Source organism: Octopus bimaculoides, chromosome 20 (genome assembly GCF_046866305.1).
Source record: "Octopus bimaculoides isolate indiv1 chromosome 20, ASM4686630v1, whole genome shotgun sequence".
Lineage (NCBI taxonomy): Eukaryota > Metazoa > Mollusca > Cephalopoda > Octopoda > Octopodidae > Octopus > Octopus bimaculoides.
Window position 1 is genome coordinate 41855523 of NC_142947.1, and position 18347 is coordinate 41873869.

Genomic DNA, 18347 nt, shown 5'->3' on the forward strand with positions numbered 1-18347 from the left:
CTCCCGATATTTATACAAAAAGGGCTACACAAAAGTGTGAGACTTGGAATAATTATTGCTTTTGTTAATGCCCAGAAACAATGGAAATTCCTCAACTACGACCACCACTATTGCGACTACTGCTACGATAACTGCTAACGATGATGATGATTCTGTTATTTCTTTAAATTGTACCTTTTCTCCTTTCCTTTGTTTTCTTCGCCTTTTACTTTTTCTTCTCTTTTTTCCTTCTGCTTAATTTCCCATATTCTTGGTATTTCTGGGTCAAGATTTAAAGTACATTTCTCTCGCCCTTTTCTCACTTTTCTCCCTTTCCTTCTCTCACTTTCTCTCTCTCCTTTTCTCTCTCGCCTTTTCTCTCACGCTTTCTGTCTGTCTCTTCTCTCTCTCCCTAAAGACACAGACACACTCGCAACCACACACCTCACAAATTGTTTTGCTTCAGTCAACAGTACTTAAACGGGACAGATCATAATGTCTCAGTCTGTAAACATATAACCATAAACAGAAGCAAACACACATATGTATGTATGTATGTATGTATGTATGTATGTATGTATGTATGTATGTATGTATGTATGTAGGTAGATAGATAGATAGATAGATAGATAGATAGATAGATAGATAGATAGATAGATAGATAGATAGATAGATGCAACACGTAAAAGGTAAAGTCGGCTTGAGGATTTATTAAAAGATACTTGCCGAAGGTACCATGCTGTAGGATTGCATTTGGCCTGATTTGAAAAGTAATATTAGTTATCACACAGTCACGTCTTCGGTGATGTGTTTATTAGTTTATCTTTTAGTCAGGGAGTAAGACTATACCCACTACACATTCCAGGATGTCTGAAACTGCTGTGAAGGAGGAAGAAAACGTTTTCAAACCAGCCCGAATACTTGCAAGAGACACACTAAGTGCAAAATACATACAGAATGCCAGTTAGTGGTGTTAAACCGGCGATGGTTAAGGGTACCACTCCAGTAGTCTATAGTAGAACTTGAAATAAGTCTGCAGAAAGATGCATAAAAATCCAAACACACACGCGCGCGTGCGCACACACATATATACACACTAGCAGTAGTACCTGGCGTTGCACAGGTCTTAATAAATTACGATTCAACTGCGAAAAGAAGAGGCTTTGCACTTGAGAAAATGTTTTGAGCCCTACCTCGGCTACCGTGTTTGCGCAATGCTCTTCTGATTTCAACATCTTACTCCTCAGCCCAGCGCAGATAAGAACCATACACTTGCGAATGAAGCCATAGAAGGAAGCACACAGATAAACGTATAGGAAGAGAACGAGTTGAACAATTTCAGCGTTTCCTAAGAGCGAACCATTTGAGCGATAGATTGCTCCCGGTTGAAGGAGGTTAATGGTTAATGGGTGACAGTTGGAATGTCACCCTCAAGAGGTTCATGCAACACGTAGCCGCCATACGTTTTGTAAATTGGTATCATTTCCGTTGAATTGGTCACTTTAATGTTGTGAATAAACATACTTGAGGTAATCGACCGCATAGAAGGCAGCAGAAATGTTCTCAAATATGCGATACCTAACCTGCCTTTCCGCTGGTCTGTTTGTAGCAGCTGTTTGACAACACCGTTTCTTCGCTTTATTATCGTGCAAATGCAACGAATCACCACCTCTTTGCCATCGTAGGAACTCCACACGAACGCCTTCCATAAACCCACAGAATATCAAGATGCAGGCGCCCTTTTCTGATGCTTCCGCCTGAAACGGGGTACGCTCAAATAGTAAAAGTATTTGAGCGTATCCGGTTATATGCATGGATAGCGATAACGTACCCACTTCAGCCTTGGCAAATACGTAACACTTCGTTGTAGACAATGTTTCTCGTCTTCCCCCGACGTGTTTATGCGAACAGTCTGTCTTTACTGCCGACTCTGGAGCATGCAACTTACAGCTGGCCATGCGAAAATCAAGGCTCTTCCAAGTCCGGCCACAGAAAGAATCTGGCCCTAGGACTTGTTGAGAGACATGGCGAAGCTGGGCCGGTGTGGGAATTGCAGTCTTCTGAAGGCGAAAGGTATGCGTCTGCTCCCGAGGGAGTAAGGGGAATCCTGTGACTGAATATATCCTCACCTTTTCCGCATCCGGATAGGATGGCTGCCTCGACAACATGCTTCATTTTTTTTTTACAGCCAGACGTGTTCCGTTGCACAGTCTGGGGGGAGGGTGCTCCAAAGTGCGTCGACGCATAACCAGAGTTCCAACTTTAAGGCGGAGCAAATGTGGCGGTAGGCCCGGCGGGTCTAAACAGTTGAGGAACTCCGTTGGGAAATTCACTGATTCATTCGCATCTACCATCGTATCTACAGATTTGTATGCGAAAGGAGCACCGGGTGGTGACTGAAACAATTGATCATTGAGTTTTGTAACGGTCACGTTTTTCGGAGCCAGCACTGCTCTTTCAGACAGCCATTCATGATTGGGATAATTATCTTTTAAATGGGGGAACACTTTATCGGTGAGCTCGGCCAAAGATGAAACGGGAGTTCCGAACGGGTAGACGTCCAGTTCCCCATCAGCGTCAAGAGGCACTTTACCGTCGCCAAGTTTCAGAATGTCACTTGCAAAGTTAGCTGACGTTTGGTCGCCGAGCAGTCAAGCCCTCATATTGATTGTCAGGGTCAGTGACCTGCCATGACGCCAGAGAGGAAACGACTTAAGGCATGCTTGAACCTCATCTTCTCGCGTGCCTTTGGGGATAACAGGAAGAGTTTGCCTAAAGTCACCTAAAAGCAAAGGCGTAACATCTCTCACGGGGGCTTCGCAACCCTTGATATCCTGAAGGGTTCTGTTTAACGTGTCGAAGGCTCCCCTGTGGGCCATAGTACACTTGTCCAACACAATAAGCTGACAGCGTTTCAGCACTTGGCCCTGGTCAGAGTTCTTGGTTATATTGCAGGTAAGTGTTTCTGACTTAGTTAAATTGAGGGGCAACTTAAAGGTGGAGTGGGCAGTTCTGCCGCCAGGCAGCAAAGTTGTAGCAATCCTTGAAGATGCGACCTCAACCGCAATGCTCTTTTGCGTCTTGACCTTCGATAGGATGAGCTTCGTTAGAAAGACTTTGCCTGTACCCACTGGAGCATCAAGATAAACAAACCCACTTTCCTGTGGTGCACATGATCAGTCACAATAGTATAAACATGCCGTTGATCCGGAAGAAGCTTGGGTTCAGTTTCTAGGACGAAATCGGCAAGGGCATCTGTGTCGTAGGACGTCTCTCGCAAAAGAGCTGTAGGAAGTAAATTTGACTCTGAACGCAGAAGAGAAGAGAAATTGTCCATATCTCTCTTGACAGGTTAGTTATCACCTTATGTCGACAGTAGAAATATTAGATATTTCTGGAAAATCTCTTTCCATCGAATACCATTTTTTCCATTGAAGTACGAATTTATATCGATTGCGAAATCAAAGTGGTGATATTATTGATATCTTTCCTGTAAAAGCTTGTTTTAAGAGACTCTGTTATTTATGCTGTCTACAGCATTTTGCATATCTGCAGAGAGTGTACACCATCACTCATCTCGATTAATACAAACCATTTTCAGTACAACTATCTTTTAATGACTATATATCATCTTCTGACGGTTATGGTGTTCATTTAGGAGCTGACACTGTCATATCTACTTGTTCTTTCTGATAAGAAACCGAACTATCTTTTTATTGCCTCCATCAAACTAATCTTGGAGCCTTGCTGTTTGGAACTCGAAACTTTCAGTAAAAGCTTTATACAACAAGTTGTAAACAATGTCATCTGAAGGGGTATCTTTTGTGAGATAAAATTTATTAAAAGCAGCCTGAACATGCGAGCTTTATAGATTGACCACATTAACAAACCTAAGAATTTTGTTGACGTTTCTTCACAGCGTTTAGATGTATAACTATTATATCCGAATCAGTGAATGTGATGTGTTCTCTTTCAATATTCTTACCTGTACTATATGGGCCATTGCTTCTTGGAGTTGGCTGGTTTCGTATCATATCCATTCAAGCATTCAGCTTTCTCTTCTTATCGCCGACCATATTGTGGTCACCTCTACCATAGGATTTGTCTTTACCAGATGATCACTTGTCCATGTTTTTCTGCAATCCTCAACTTTCAACAGTTCAACATAGACGTTATCCAGATCACTGCTGGTTTATTTCAGAGTTTTTGCAAAGGCCACTGGAACAGCACTCTCACCCGGACGAATAAAACAAAGAAATCTCTACTACTCATTAACAATGCCACTTGGAATAAAAAATAATGCTATGTAATTTGACGTCTTTATGTGACCACATGATGAAATTGAAGTGTACAAATTTGTATGCGTAGTTTATATTAACTTATATTTCTTTTTCTAGTGGATAGCTTACAACATGATGATGAATTAATTATCACGTTGTAAGCTATCTCTAGTAATATGTACAGCTATCATGAATTTCATAGGCTTAAGAGATTTTCAACTTTATTTTTAAAAAACAGTGCTATAAAGAAAGGAAGCTGAAGATGATTCTTGACATTCATATATCAAGCGAATGCTATCCATATATGCTCGTACATGCAGAATTTTTTTAGTATTCAAATACTATTAAGCCCACTGAAAAATTTCATTACATTGAGAATTTAACAATCAGGCCCATACTTAAGAAAAATCTTGTGACATTGGTAAATAGTATATCTAGAATATTTTTACATGATGTATTATTGTAATGATACCTCAAAAACAGCAGAATCACAAACACAATATATTATATAAAAGATAATATTGATATTACTTTTAATTTAAAACAGGGAAAGAAATATTCTATAGTTTATACCTAAGTTCTCATATCATTATAAGATTTCTAAATTTATTAATTAAGCGTTTCTCCTGAAATGGCAAATAGCTCTAAATACACATTGATTATTCTGAATAAGTGTAAATTAGGAATAATTAGTAAACATATTTTATATCATATCATCTTTAAGAATCAAACCAACTCCGTTATGAAAATAATAGTAGTTTATCAGTATACATTTTAAAGAAAAATGTATTTATATTATTCACATAATTTTACAATTGATGGATATTTGTCCTCATCTTGTTTGTTGTTAACACAACGTTTCGGCTGATATACCTTCCAGCCTTCATCAGGTGTCTTGGGGAAATTTCGAACCTGGATTCTCATTCCTAAGGTATTTTTCGATGTTGTTGTTGTTATTATTATTATTATTATTATTATTATTATTATTAGTGGTGGTTAAGAGCGTGGGCTACTAACCCCAAGATTCTGAGTTCGATTCCAGGCAGTAACCTTAATAATAATAATAATAATAATAATAATAATAATAATAATAATAATAATAATAGTAATAATAATAATAATAAACACTAGCCATAAACAAGGTGGCACCAATTATCATAAAATACATAGAGCACTCAATGAACAAATGGCAGACAGTGCTACAGCTCCAAACAAAAGAGGGACTTGTGAAAACGAAAGCCATCCCCATTAGAAGAGGAATATTCCAGGGAGACACGCTCTCTCCACTCCTGTTCTGCCTGGCACTCACACCTTTAACAGAATTGCTAAATAGTTATAAGCTACAGCTACAACATCCTTAACTGGACACTAAACGAACTATGTAAAATAGACGGGAAAACAAGAAAAATAATGACAGGATATAGGATGCACCACCCAAAATCTGACATAGAAAGGCTATATATACAACGCACAGAAGGTGGCAGGGGTCTTATACAGCTAGAAAACTATTATAAAATAACTACCATAGGACTGCAAAAATACCTACTCCAGAAGCAAGGGAAACTAATACAAATAGCCACAAAACACGAGCAAAACAAAAAACTGCTTTCAGTATTTAAGGAAGCTGACAAATACAAACAAGAAATCAATCTACCTAACAAATACGAAGAAGAAGAAGAAGAAGAAGAAGAAGAAGAAGAAGAAGAAGAAGAAGAAGAAGAAGAAGAAGAAGAAGAAGAAGAAGAAGAAGAAGAAGAAGAAGAAGAAGAAGAAGAAGAAGAAGAAGAAGAAGAAGAAGAAACACCAAAAGCTATAAAACAAATGAAATCCAAACTAAAGCTAGAACAGCAACGGACCATGATAAAACGATGGCAAGAAAAGCCCCTACATGGTAAATACTGGGCTAAACTAAATGCGAAAGAAACAGACAGAGAAAAATCCCAGCAATGGCTGAGAAGCTCAGGACTCAAAGCAGAGACTGAAGGATTTTTAATTGCTGCACAAGACCAGAGCCTCCCCACCAGAAATTACCAAAAACACATAATGAAAAGAAATATAACAACTAACTGTAGAATATGTGGAGATGGACAAGAAACAATAAATCATATTATCTCTGGCTGCCCAGTCCTGGTTAAGAAGGAATATATTCACAGACACGACAGAGCTGGGACCTATATACACTGGAAGCTATGCCAACACCATGGAATAACAACAGAAAAAAGATGGTATAAACACACGCCAGAAAAGGTATAATAAAAAAATATTCAGACAAATACATAACAAAAACACCAGGACTTACAAATATATATAACATACAGAAAATTGCACTACTGGGTACTGCACACATTCTACGCAAAATACTTTCAATACAGTAAACATAAGAGCACCACAGCAAACCACAGCACATACCCAAGGTACACAGAGCTGCGCTCGGTAGTGAAGTGAAAGCACGTTATAAAAATAAAACTACTGAACAATAATAATAATAATAATAATAATAATAATAATAATAATAATAATAGGAATGAGAACCCAAGTTCGAAGTTTCCCCAAGACACCTGATGAAGGCTGGAGGGTATATCAGCCGAAACGTTGTGTTAACAACAAACAAGATGAGGACAAATACCCGTCAAATGTAAATAATGTAAGTAATGTACATAATTCCTCATCTCTTAAATATAGAACTGAAAAATATATTTGAAAGTGAATATGCATAGCTAAATTCTATTCCTCGATAGCTGATAGGTGCTACAGATATTTCTATGATTGTAGTGTCATATTCTTTTTATTTCAGATATTTCTATGATTGTAGTGTCATATTCTTTTTATTTTATTTTGTTTATTTATTTATTTATTTATTTGTAAATTCATCGTCCTCTCAAATGAATAAGATGTTTAGTAGGTTTGCTTCATCTGTTTATAACTACGACATGACACTAATATCTAAATATTGTTACATAACAGTATCATTTAAGAAAAAGCTTGCCTAACTTACACGCAGAAAAGTGTCCCTTAGAATTCTTAAATTCGCTATCTACGTATTTAAATTGTCTTTCGAGATATGTTTATTAATAACAGCAACTTTACTTGGGTGGTGACTAAGAATACATAAAGAAATCCATAAGATGTACCACCTTTTCCAAAAACGTGACAATTTTGGCTTGTTTATTGATATATAAAATTGCTTTGTAATATTACTTGAAGAAAAGAGCTTTTGTATAACCTGATAAATCACAATGAATTTAAACATTTTTGGTATATTTTCATAAAAAGTACACTGGAGTTAATATTTTCACACGATAAAATTCACCAAATAAAAAATTGTATGATCTCGTAAACTGAAACAGACATATTCACACAAATACTAACACATGCATACACGCACATATATGTGAATACATAATATATATGCACACATACAAAAATATGTATTTAGAAACACGCATAAAATAAAACAAACACTAAAAAACTTGTTTGTTTCTCACGTTCGTGTTCACCTATGTCTTTCTCCCTTATAATTATGTTCTAATCTCCCTTTCCCATCTGACTTATACCAAGAAAACAAAAACAAACTCAACGAATTCTATCTTCACATCAAAATATTGCTTTCTCATCATATCAACATGTAGAAATTTAGATAAGAATGTAAACCCCTTGCCTTTGGTTTTAAAGAACATCGTGGATATGTTTGTACAGAATTTTAACCGAAGATGACATATCACACATCATATATTCATTTATATATATATATATATATGCTTTTCTATTCTAGGCACAAAGCCCGAAATTTTTGGGACAGGGGTTAGTCAATTAGATCGACTCCAGTACGCAACTGATACTTAATTTATTGACCCCGAAAGGATGAAAGGCAAAGTCGACCTCGGCGGAATTTGAATTCAGAATGTAAAGACACAAAGTACAGCTAAGCATTTCGCCCAGCGTGCTAACTTTTCTGTCAACTCGCCGCTTTAATATACATATATATAGCATTCACTCCAAAACGCATATACAACACCATCTGTTGACGTTGAACTTTAGGTACAGAAACTTTGTTATTTGCTGAAAACAGTATATGCTTTGAAAACCTTCACTGAACATATTTCACCTCGCTACTTTAGCTTTTGGCGTTTTGTATATTTATGTATTACCTCTTCTGTCCCGAATAATAACTATCACCAATTACTTGCCCTTAAATTTTTGTAGTTGTTCATTCATTCATTCACAAACTTCTCCACATACAACACGGACTAAAATCTTCTTAAGAAAATACGAATTTACTATAGTTTCAATATCATGATTAGCGAAGGCGAAACCGGTCGGCAAACACAATACACTTTCACTTCTAAAATATATTTTTAAAATATATCAAAACTATCTTAACTATGAGCATTTTCCTTCTTTTATTTTATATGTGTGTGCGCGCGCGTGTGTTTAGACATGCATTTAGCTTAAGCATTGCGCGAATGATGACTTGGTGTAGAATTCAATATACATGTTTTAGAACAAAGTGCTAGATGATTATAGAGCGGTAATAAGAGAAAAAGATGAAACATGGTTATATTATGAACTTTTCCTATGTCATGTCTTTTCGTTAATATATACTTATATATATATATATATATATATATATATATATATATATATATATATATCAGTTTGTACAAAAACCATGATATTATAAGTAATAACGTGCAACTTAGTGCTTATAATGCCGTATATAATGTACAGTAAATCAAAGCAGTTATAGTTATATATCGAGAGTCGTAATGTAATTTTCCGTGCTTACGTAATTAGCAAATGCATATTTAGACTTGGTATGAAAAAGTAAACTAGAGGTATTTCTCTCGGTGGCTGGAAAAAGACCTGACGAGTTGCAGTTTTTGTTAACACCTTATGAGAAATTTGTCACTCTTTGTTGTCCAAAAAGACCTAAACAAGTTATAGATGTTTTTATTTGTGCACAATTGGATTGCACAAAATTCGATTACCTAACTTGGATAACTAAAATCATTGGCAATATGAATTAATTAGCTTACATGAACTCGATCCTGTGAAAAGATAAGTGGAGCTATTAAATGTACGTACATGTCGTTTTAGTAAACATTTCACCTTTCAAAAAAGGCATGCTGAGTAGTTAAATCAATACAAGCATTCACAACGTCAATTTATTAATAGAAGCATATCGATCTCTGACGATACCTAAATAAATGTTGAAACTACGCAGTTCACATAGCTTAATATACATTTTAATGGCTACAGAGTGAAAGCTCAGTGGTTCCACCATGATGTATACTTTACACAAGATTAAATGACTGTTCACTAAAAGCAGACGATTATAAGTTTACTTTTGATAAAAATCATATCAAGATGATTTAGATGATGATCAACTAAAACTATCTAGGAAAACTGCAAATGCTATGATAATACTTAAATATCGCAGCAACAATGACAAGCAATGTGATGTTTGATTCACAAAGACGAAAGCTACGTCACTAACATTTCTCTCAAGAACTTAAAAAAGATTACAGCTCATCCAGGTTTTAGCCACTAAGAGGAATACCTGTACAAAACTTTTTCATAACAAAGATAAATGTGCATTTACTAGTAACATAAGCTTGTAAAATTACATTAGATTCCCTGATATAAAACTGTTAAAATTTCATGTACATAGTGTAAAGCATTATACGTACTAGATTGCATGTTTTTGTTTATAATGTCTTACTTGATTCTGATTTAGCGTTTATTGAATTTATTATAAAGTAATTTACAGTCACTACACTGTAACTAACGGAGAAACACTTTCATGCTTCATGCGTCTTACAAAGTGTGAATGATGCAAGAACAGTAACAGCTGTGTCTGTATTTTTCTCTATCTTATACAAAAATATTACACAAATCTTGTATTTCGACAATATGATCACCAAAGTGAAGAAATATTTAAAATATCAGTGATGAATGACAAGTTCTTGAATATACTTCTTTTATGCACACTTCTACGAGACAACTAGGCACTATTATTGTCTTGAGACAAAATCTATAAGGAATCTTTATGGAATGAATAAATCAAGTGTTCAGTTATAACTCAACAATTGAAAGAACAGCATATATATATATATATATATATATATATATATATATATATATATATATATATATATATATATATATGTATGTTTCAAGTTCCTTTTGTGCTAGACTCTTGGTTAAAGTTACATTATAAGGACATAACCAAAGTTACAAACTGAAAACAACACTATAATTTCTGACATTACACCTTGCAATACAAAACAATACATAATAACATTACAAAAACAAAAGTTGAAAAACCACAATTTCACGTTTAAGTAGTGAGTCACTTTTCAGCATAATTTTATTCAATAGAATTCTCACACATACAGCTACCACTAAATTTTATTCCCAAATAACTTTCAATATTATTTCACGTAGAACGTAAAACAAATATAAGTTTCACACATATATTCTAAACTTTCATTCTTGGCTTTTACGCATATAAATTATATGAGCACACCCATATATATTCAAATGCATCTATCTATGCGTATGTATGAGTGTTTGTGATTGCATATGCGTATGTATGCGTGTTTGTGTATGTGTGTATGTGTATAAACATATTAGTTAATTTATTTATAGGTGAATACGTACCAGCGAGAAAGAAGTATGATTTGCAACTATGTACAACTAGTTTCAATCCCACTTCTTGGCACATTGGGCAAGTGCCTTCCCCCATCGCCTCGGGATAACAATCCTTTGTGAGGAAAATTCGATAGTCGGATAAATATGGTGATACATATACAAACACACACACATATAGTATATATATGTATGTTTATATAAACATATACATATAAGTGTCAGGTGTATGTTTCAAGAAAGATGGATAGATATAAGTTCCAGCTTATTGATCGTGGTCATAATGGGGCACAACAGGAAGACTGGAACAAATATATATATATATATATATATATATATATATATATATATATATATATATATATATATATATATATGAGGTCTGATCAATAAGTATCCGGACTGTTGTCATAGTCGCAAAGCTAAAGCATGCAAAATAAAACTGCTTGGCACGGTTTGATCGTGAATCGTGAACTCTACTGCACATGCGCACTAAGTCTTAATTTTCTAGCTCACTTCCGCTGTTTACAGCAGTGCTTGGAAAGAAGGGATGTAGCGTGTAACATCGCATTGACCATGTCAGAGAAAGTTGAGCAGGGAACCTGCGTCAAATTTTGCCAACAACTTGCCTACGCAAAGATTTCAAAACATGTTCATCGTTCTCGACACAATCAGGGAGATCTTGTGCAACTGACACCCTAGTGTCTCTGTGGTCAGCTGAAGCAGTTTTGGCACAAACTTGGCAGACACGTGTCTCATACCCAAATCCTCAGTGATAATGAACTGAACTGAACCCTAACTAATCTCCACATCCTCTCATAACTCACGGATGGTGATTCGACGATATCCCCTCACAGCTGTACGCACAACTGCGATGTTTGCTTTTTCTCAGTTCTACTGGTTGCGGGTCTCCCAGAACTTCCGTCAATATCAACATTTTTCAGCCATCTTGGAAACGTTTGAACTGCACGTACACTTGTGTGCGGCTCATACACTCCGCTCCGGGCACTTTCTACAACTTTGCATAGGCCTCTGAACGGGTATCGCTATGACAACTTTCTCTTTCATGGTCAATTCGACGATCACACGTTACACAACTTCCTTCCAAGCACTGCTGTAAACAGCGGAAGTGAGCTTGAATGTTAAAACTTTGTGCGCATGCACAGCATAGTTTTTAGTCAATCTTTGCCAAGCGACTTCACTTTGTGTGCTTTAGCTTCGTTTCTATGGCAACGGTCCTGATACTTATTAAACAGACCTCGTATATATATATATATATATATATATATATATATATATATATATATATATATATATACATATATATATATATATATATATATATATATATATATATATATATATATATATCTTCATTTATTTATAAAGGTAGATAAATAGATAGACAGATATACACACTCACACACACAGACACACACACACACACACACACACATATATATATATATATATATATATATATATGAATATGTACGCTTGTTTGTATACATATGTATCCTTGATTTTATTTACCTTGATACCGCTTGAAAATTCGTTGCAAACTCTTGGAAAAATAGGTGCCAATAAAGTAAATACGAAACAAAAATATCTATTTCAGTCTTCACGGACTGACTGAACTCATGAAGACGGTATGCCAGGAAGCCCTTAATCCGATCACTGAAGCCCTTTAAGAAAAAAAAAATGGAAGACTATATGTTCATAAATATCTCCACATTGTAATATTATACACGAAACAAAAATAAATACAAAGAATTAGTGAATAACACTGCAAAGCAAAATCTGAACATAAGAATAGAAAGTAAAATGAAAGTCACTATTAGAATAAAGAGTAACCTCCGAACATAGCAGCAACATTAATACAGTAAGTTTGAAAGAAGAGCTATTTTCCCCCACCACACACACACACATAAATACATACATACATATATATATATATATATATATATATATATATATATATATAGTCAAGAGGTATGAGAGGTGAATATATTTAACCACTTGTTATCCTTAAGGTTAGACCGTTTCGCATATTCCACTGTTTAATAACTTCAATACATAATAAATAATATTACATGTGTACACTAATATGTATGCTACCCATTATAGAATACAATTGTACATTTACAAATCAATGCAGACAGTGATGGCTGGTTCATCAGATTACCAGAATAGCATGGTTACATCAATGTTTCAAATCAGACTTGAATAAGAACACCACAGACGAAAAAGCTACTACAGCACCAGTAAGATATCTAAGAAGGCGTAAATACGCCTCTTATTTCATTTGGACTCTACCACGTGAATACCCTTCTGTCAGATATATGAAGCAATCAAGAAAATAATAGGACGAAGCTGACCCCAATTTAAGCACCTTTACTGCAAAATCAGCTTCAGCAGCAAGCATCTTTTGAAAACAATGGCTTGCACTCGTGATATAAATAGATCTTCTCGAAACACAGAGAACTGCTCAAAACCTGCCAGAACAGAGATCGAAAATAATGTATGCAAACTACTGCCGCCATAACTAAATTTTGGTGTTTCTCCAAAATATAGCTGAGTCATCAGAGACAACTGTGGAATATATTCAACATAGAAACATCCTGAAGCCCAAGTCCGTATATAACTTTTCTACTTTTTCAAAGCTATCGTTAAGCGACAAGCCATTCTAAAACAAGATTAAGAAAAAAATCCAAAGCTCTAATATTGAAAGTTATCGACGATGGGGAGGTTATCATTTATATACAAGGTCAGTTCATCCTTATCATAAGAAATTTCTCTCATTATTTCAGTGAACAGTGTTTAGATCCCCTTTATAATGTAGTGGCAGAAGGAGAGAGAGAAAGGGAGAAAGGAAGAGAAAGAGAAAGAAAGAGGGAGAAAGAAAGAGAGGGAAAATAGGCAGATAGAGAAGAAAGAAAGTCATAGAAAGATGGTGCCTGGGTTTAGTTTCACTTTGCGGAACAAACAGAGAGAGAGAGAATGTCTTTGAAGTAAGCATGGCAGAGTTTTAGTTTCACTTTGTGGGACAAACAGAGAGACAGAATCTCTTTAAAGTAGCATAGCAGAGAGACAGACAGAGAATATAGAGGTGGGGGGGGGGGGGAGAACAGACGAGACATAGGAAGAAAATCATAGGTAGATGGTGCCTGGGTAAACACGAACCCAGGAACACAACTAAATGTGTGTGTGTGTGTGTGTGTTTGTGTGTACGACGACCCTAGGAGGAGCTTCTATGCCCAAATTTTACTCACAAAGCATTTGTTAATCCGATGTTATACCAGAAATCATTTCACCAAGATACTACGCAGTGAAACCAAACACAAAAACCCTTGAATGCAGAGTGAATTTCCTAACCATGTAGCCGTAATTATACACACAGATGGACAGACGAGCAAACCGATAGACAGACAGACAGACAGACAGACACCTAGATAGATAGATAGATAGATAGATAGATAGATAGATAGATAGATAGATAGATAGATAGATAAGACTACTTGGTACAAAGGGAATTTCTTAGCCACCGAACAAATACTCTCTCCTCTCTCTCTCTCTCTCTCTCTCTCTCTCTCTCTCTCTCTCTCTCTCTCTCTCTCTCTCTCTCTGAACGGGTAACCATGTACATCCTTAACATTAAGACACCTGTTTATGTATTTCTGTCATACTCTAACCTTTCATTATCTGATACAACATCACCTCCTCCAATACCCACTCCCCTGTCATAGATTCCTTGTCTTTCAACTTATGCATGTATGTATATGTATATAGGTATATATATGAAAGAAGGTTTGAAAATACAATTTTAAAGATGTTTATTCACTTGACCGGTTTCACTTTTTTAGAAAAAAAATTGTCAAAAGTAAAATGTAAAGCTTTGTATGAGCTTTGTAGTGTTAAGTACTGGTTACCACAAAAGTATTAAAATACAGATATACATTCTTTGATAATAATAAGAAAATGTTAAAAACAGTTTACGAGAGAGTATTTAAGAAAGTAATCAGAACGGGACTCCAAAAAGCATTTTGAGTTCAATAAAAATCACGTTTGCTTGGTAGTATATATATATACACACAGAATGAGATATATTTAAGAATTTACAAAAAACTGTAGAGGAATAACTGATCTGTCTTTCTGACATTTTGTCATGTGTGTGGCTAAGGAATGTTTGCTATCTTAAGTCCCTTAAGGGGGTTTGGTTGGTGGGAGAAGGAAGAGCAATGTGGAATCAAAAATAATTTTTTGTTTCTGGGCTAGTCTGTCATGGTTCAGTGGTTTTGGGGACTGGTCTTAGAGGTCAGAATGGTGTGAGTGTGTATGTCTCTCTGTGCATGTCTCCATGTGTGTATACATACATGTGCTTGTGTTTTATAACAGTTCTGCTTTATCTTTTGAGAGAGATAGGTCTCTGTGAAGGTCACTCAGTTCATCTTGATAAAATTTCTGAGGTTCAAAGCTATCGTTATCAGCCACGTAATCTTCCTCAGCATCATTATCGTGACAGTCAGCATCATCATCTGATGTTTCAATACCATCTTCTGGTGGAACTGGAATTAGTAGACTTCCATTGTGAGGCACAGGTCTCATTGCAGAATCCAAATTGGGATACACAATTTTGTGATTATTCTTCATAGAAAATCCCGTGACATTTACTTTGCAAAAATAACAGTCATTAAAATGGTCTTTCGGTTCCCTCCATATCATTGGAATTGCAAAAGGCATGGACTTATTATCATTATTGAGTCAATAAGGCAGTAAGCTGGCAGAATGCTTAGCGGTATTTCGTCTGTCTTTACGTTCTGAGTTCAAATTCCGCTGAGGTCGACTTTGCCTTTCATCCTTTCGGTGTCGATAAATTAAGTACGAGTTGCGTTCTGAGGTCGATCTAATCGACTGGCCCCATCCCCAAAAATTTCGGGCCTTGTGCCTAGAGTAGAAAAGGTTATTATTGAATCATGCACATAAGCCATTTCAGCGAGCTGAACAGATAAAGTTTGGTGCCCATAACTTGTCCTGATCTCCAAGAGTACAGTCAAAGTATAGCTTATAAATCTTGTTGATCGCTGGTGTTGTTGTGCGTTTTTGAGCTTTCACAATAAATTGTCCACAGATATAACAAAACACGTTAGGACGATTTCTGCACTGTCTTGTTAACACTGTAAAACAAGTAAGGAAATATGTGCAAACGGTTATACTTATATTGAATTTGAGATGATGAAATAATACGAGGACTCCAGTTGATCCGATCAACAGAATAGCCAGTTCGTGAAATTAATGTGCAAGTGGCTGAGCACTCCACAGATACCTGGACTCTAAACGTAGTTCTTAGAGAGATTCTGCGTGATACATAAAGTCACAAGGCCAGCCCTTTGAATTATAACTCACTTTTGCCAGCTGAGTGGACTGGGGCAAGTGAAATGAAGCGTCTTGCTCAAGAGACACACACACCGCCAGGAATCAAATGCGTCTTTATGATCGTGACTTAAACACCCCTAACCATTAACCCACACACCTCCATATATACATATATATATATATATATATATATATATATATATATATATATATATATATATATATATATATATATATATATATATTCGAATACTACGAATAGCCCTGAATGGCAGTGGCGCAAGACCAATGAGCATCTCTATGGAAGTCTTCCAAAAGTGACAAACAAGATTAAAGAAAGACGGTTCCGCGTATCAAGTCATTGTGTGTGGCACCAGGAAGACGAAGCATCAAAACTTGTGCTCTGGAAAACACAGCATGTCACCGACAAACGTGAGAGCCCTCGTTTAACATGTATCGACAACCTGAAGGAGGGAACAGCATCGGATTCTATCCACGGTCTGAAGATGGCGATTATGGATCGATATGCTTGGGGAAATGGCCTTGACTTCGAGAACCGGGTGGGAACTCGACGATAGAAAAGTGAACGTTGTATTCATTATTTCTCTTGATATTACTTTCGTATCCCACTCCAACTATTTTCGCCCATTTTTTTAATTTTTTGCAAATATACACTATACAAATATACAAAACTAACGAATATACAAATATACGGATATGCAAATATACGAATATGCAAATATACAAAACTAACGAATCAATTAAAAAGTTGTTTTTTTTAAATTTCATGTCAGTTTTAGCTTTTCGAGTTCAATTCAATTTTAGGAATATTAATAATATGATTGCGTTTTAAACTGTGTTTTGGTAGTATTTTAATTTCTTACACGTGTGAAATTTTAATTTTCTAATTATCTTTCGGTAGAATTATTGCACATTAATGTCAGGAATGAAATCTCCAATTAATTATAATCTCTTTGAATAACATTTATGAAGAGTATAATCTACATTTATAAAGCGAATAGTTTATTTCAGATTAATCATATTTCATTCCAAAAATTATCTAATTTCAAAAAATACTTCTGCCATAGTAAGAACGTGAAATCATAAGAACCTCAACTCAAATGCATGCCAAAACAACCATATGAAATTTTAAAGAAATTAACTCACACGCTGGAATAATAAAAAAGAGCATCATTAAACTACAGTGAAACAAGATATAAAAAATACCCACTAACCGAGTTTTCAATTTTCCATTGTTTACAACGCCAAACTTCCACGAAAACAGTCGCTCCTATTTCTCCTTTCTTCAGTGGCTTGTACATAAAAAAAGTATTTATTAGAAACCGAGACCGGTTTGATGCGAATGAACACCCGTTGACCTCATCCTTTTATTAAAATATATTATTTATTAAGTTGAACTGTGTCTATTTTCCACACAATTTGGGATCAACTCTATAGTTAACAAACAATAGTGAATTTGAGTGTATATGTATATATAGGCATTTAATATATGTGCGTATGCACATATTCATACAAAGAAAGAAAGAAAGAAAGAAAGAAACAAACAAATTTCTCTATCTTTCAATATATCTGAACGCACCTAAAAAAAAAATTTGTTTACTTTCATCGTAAACAAATTTAAAATCCCTGGTTTGGTAAATCTGAAATAACCCGCGATCTTTGGTTCAGAAATAGGATCTTTATGGTTTGACGGCCGACATTTTTTTTTTTTTTTTTTGTAGTGTTTTTGGTACCGAAACACTTTCAAACTTCGAATACTTGTATATTTTGTGTAATAGAACAGATAAAAAATTTTGTATTCGGAGTTATTTCATGTAAAAAATTGTCGTATTTCGGTAATTTCAACCAATCACTGACGTCTATTGAAGTGAAAACAATTACGCCGTGGAATGTAAACAACGGTGTTACGGTATTATCTGCACACCTAAACGTTATTTAATTGAATACAGACTGTCCTCATTTAACGACCTACCTATTTAACAACCATTCGGAGTTACGACAAACTTTACGAGCCGCCATTACATATTTTACAAAATAGAACTT

At 35.4% G+C, this 18347-nt stretch overlaps 1 protein-coding gene across 1 annotated transcript in view; it reads right to left on the reverse strand.

Annotated features, from left to right (window-relative positions):
• The window catches only part of LOC149131698 (uncharacterized), a 31042-nt gene extending 13308 nt beyond the window's left edge, over positions 1–17734 (reverse strand). Inside the window, exons 1-2 of the mRNA XM_089337838.1 lie at positions 17519–17734; positions 12444–12595 (exon numbers count right to left, since the gene is read on the reverse strand). Of these exons, the coding sequence (XP_089193964.1) occupies positions 12444–12595; positions 17519–17605 (239 nt within the window). The 5' untranslated portion in view covers positions 17606–17734. The remainder of the gene's footprint in view (positions 1–12443; positions 12596–17518) is intronic.
• Between the last annotated feature and the right edge of the window lie 613 nt (positions 17735–18347).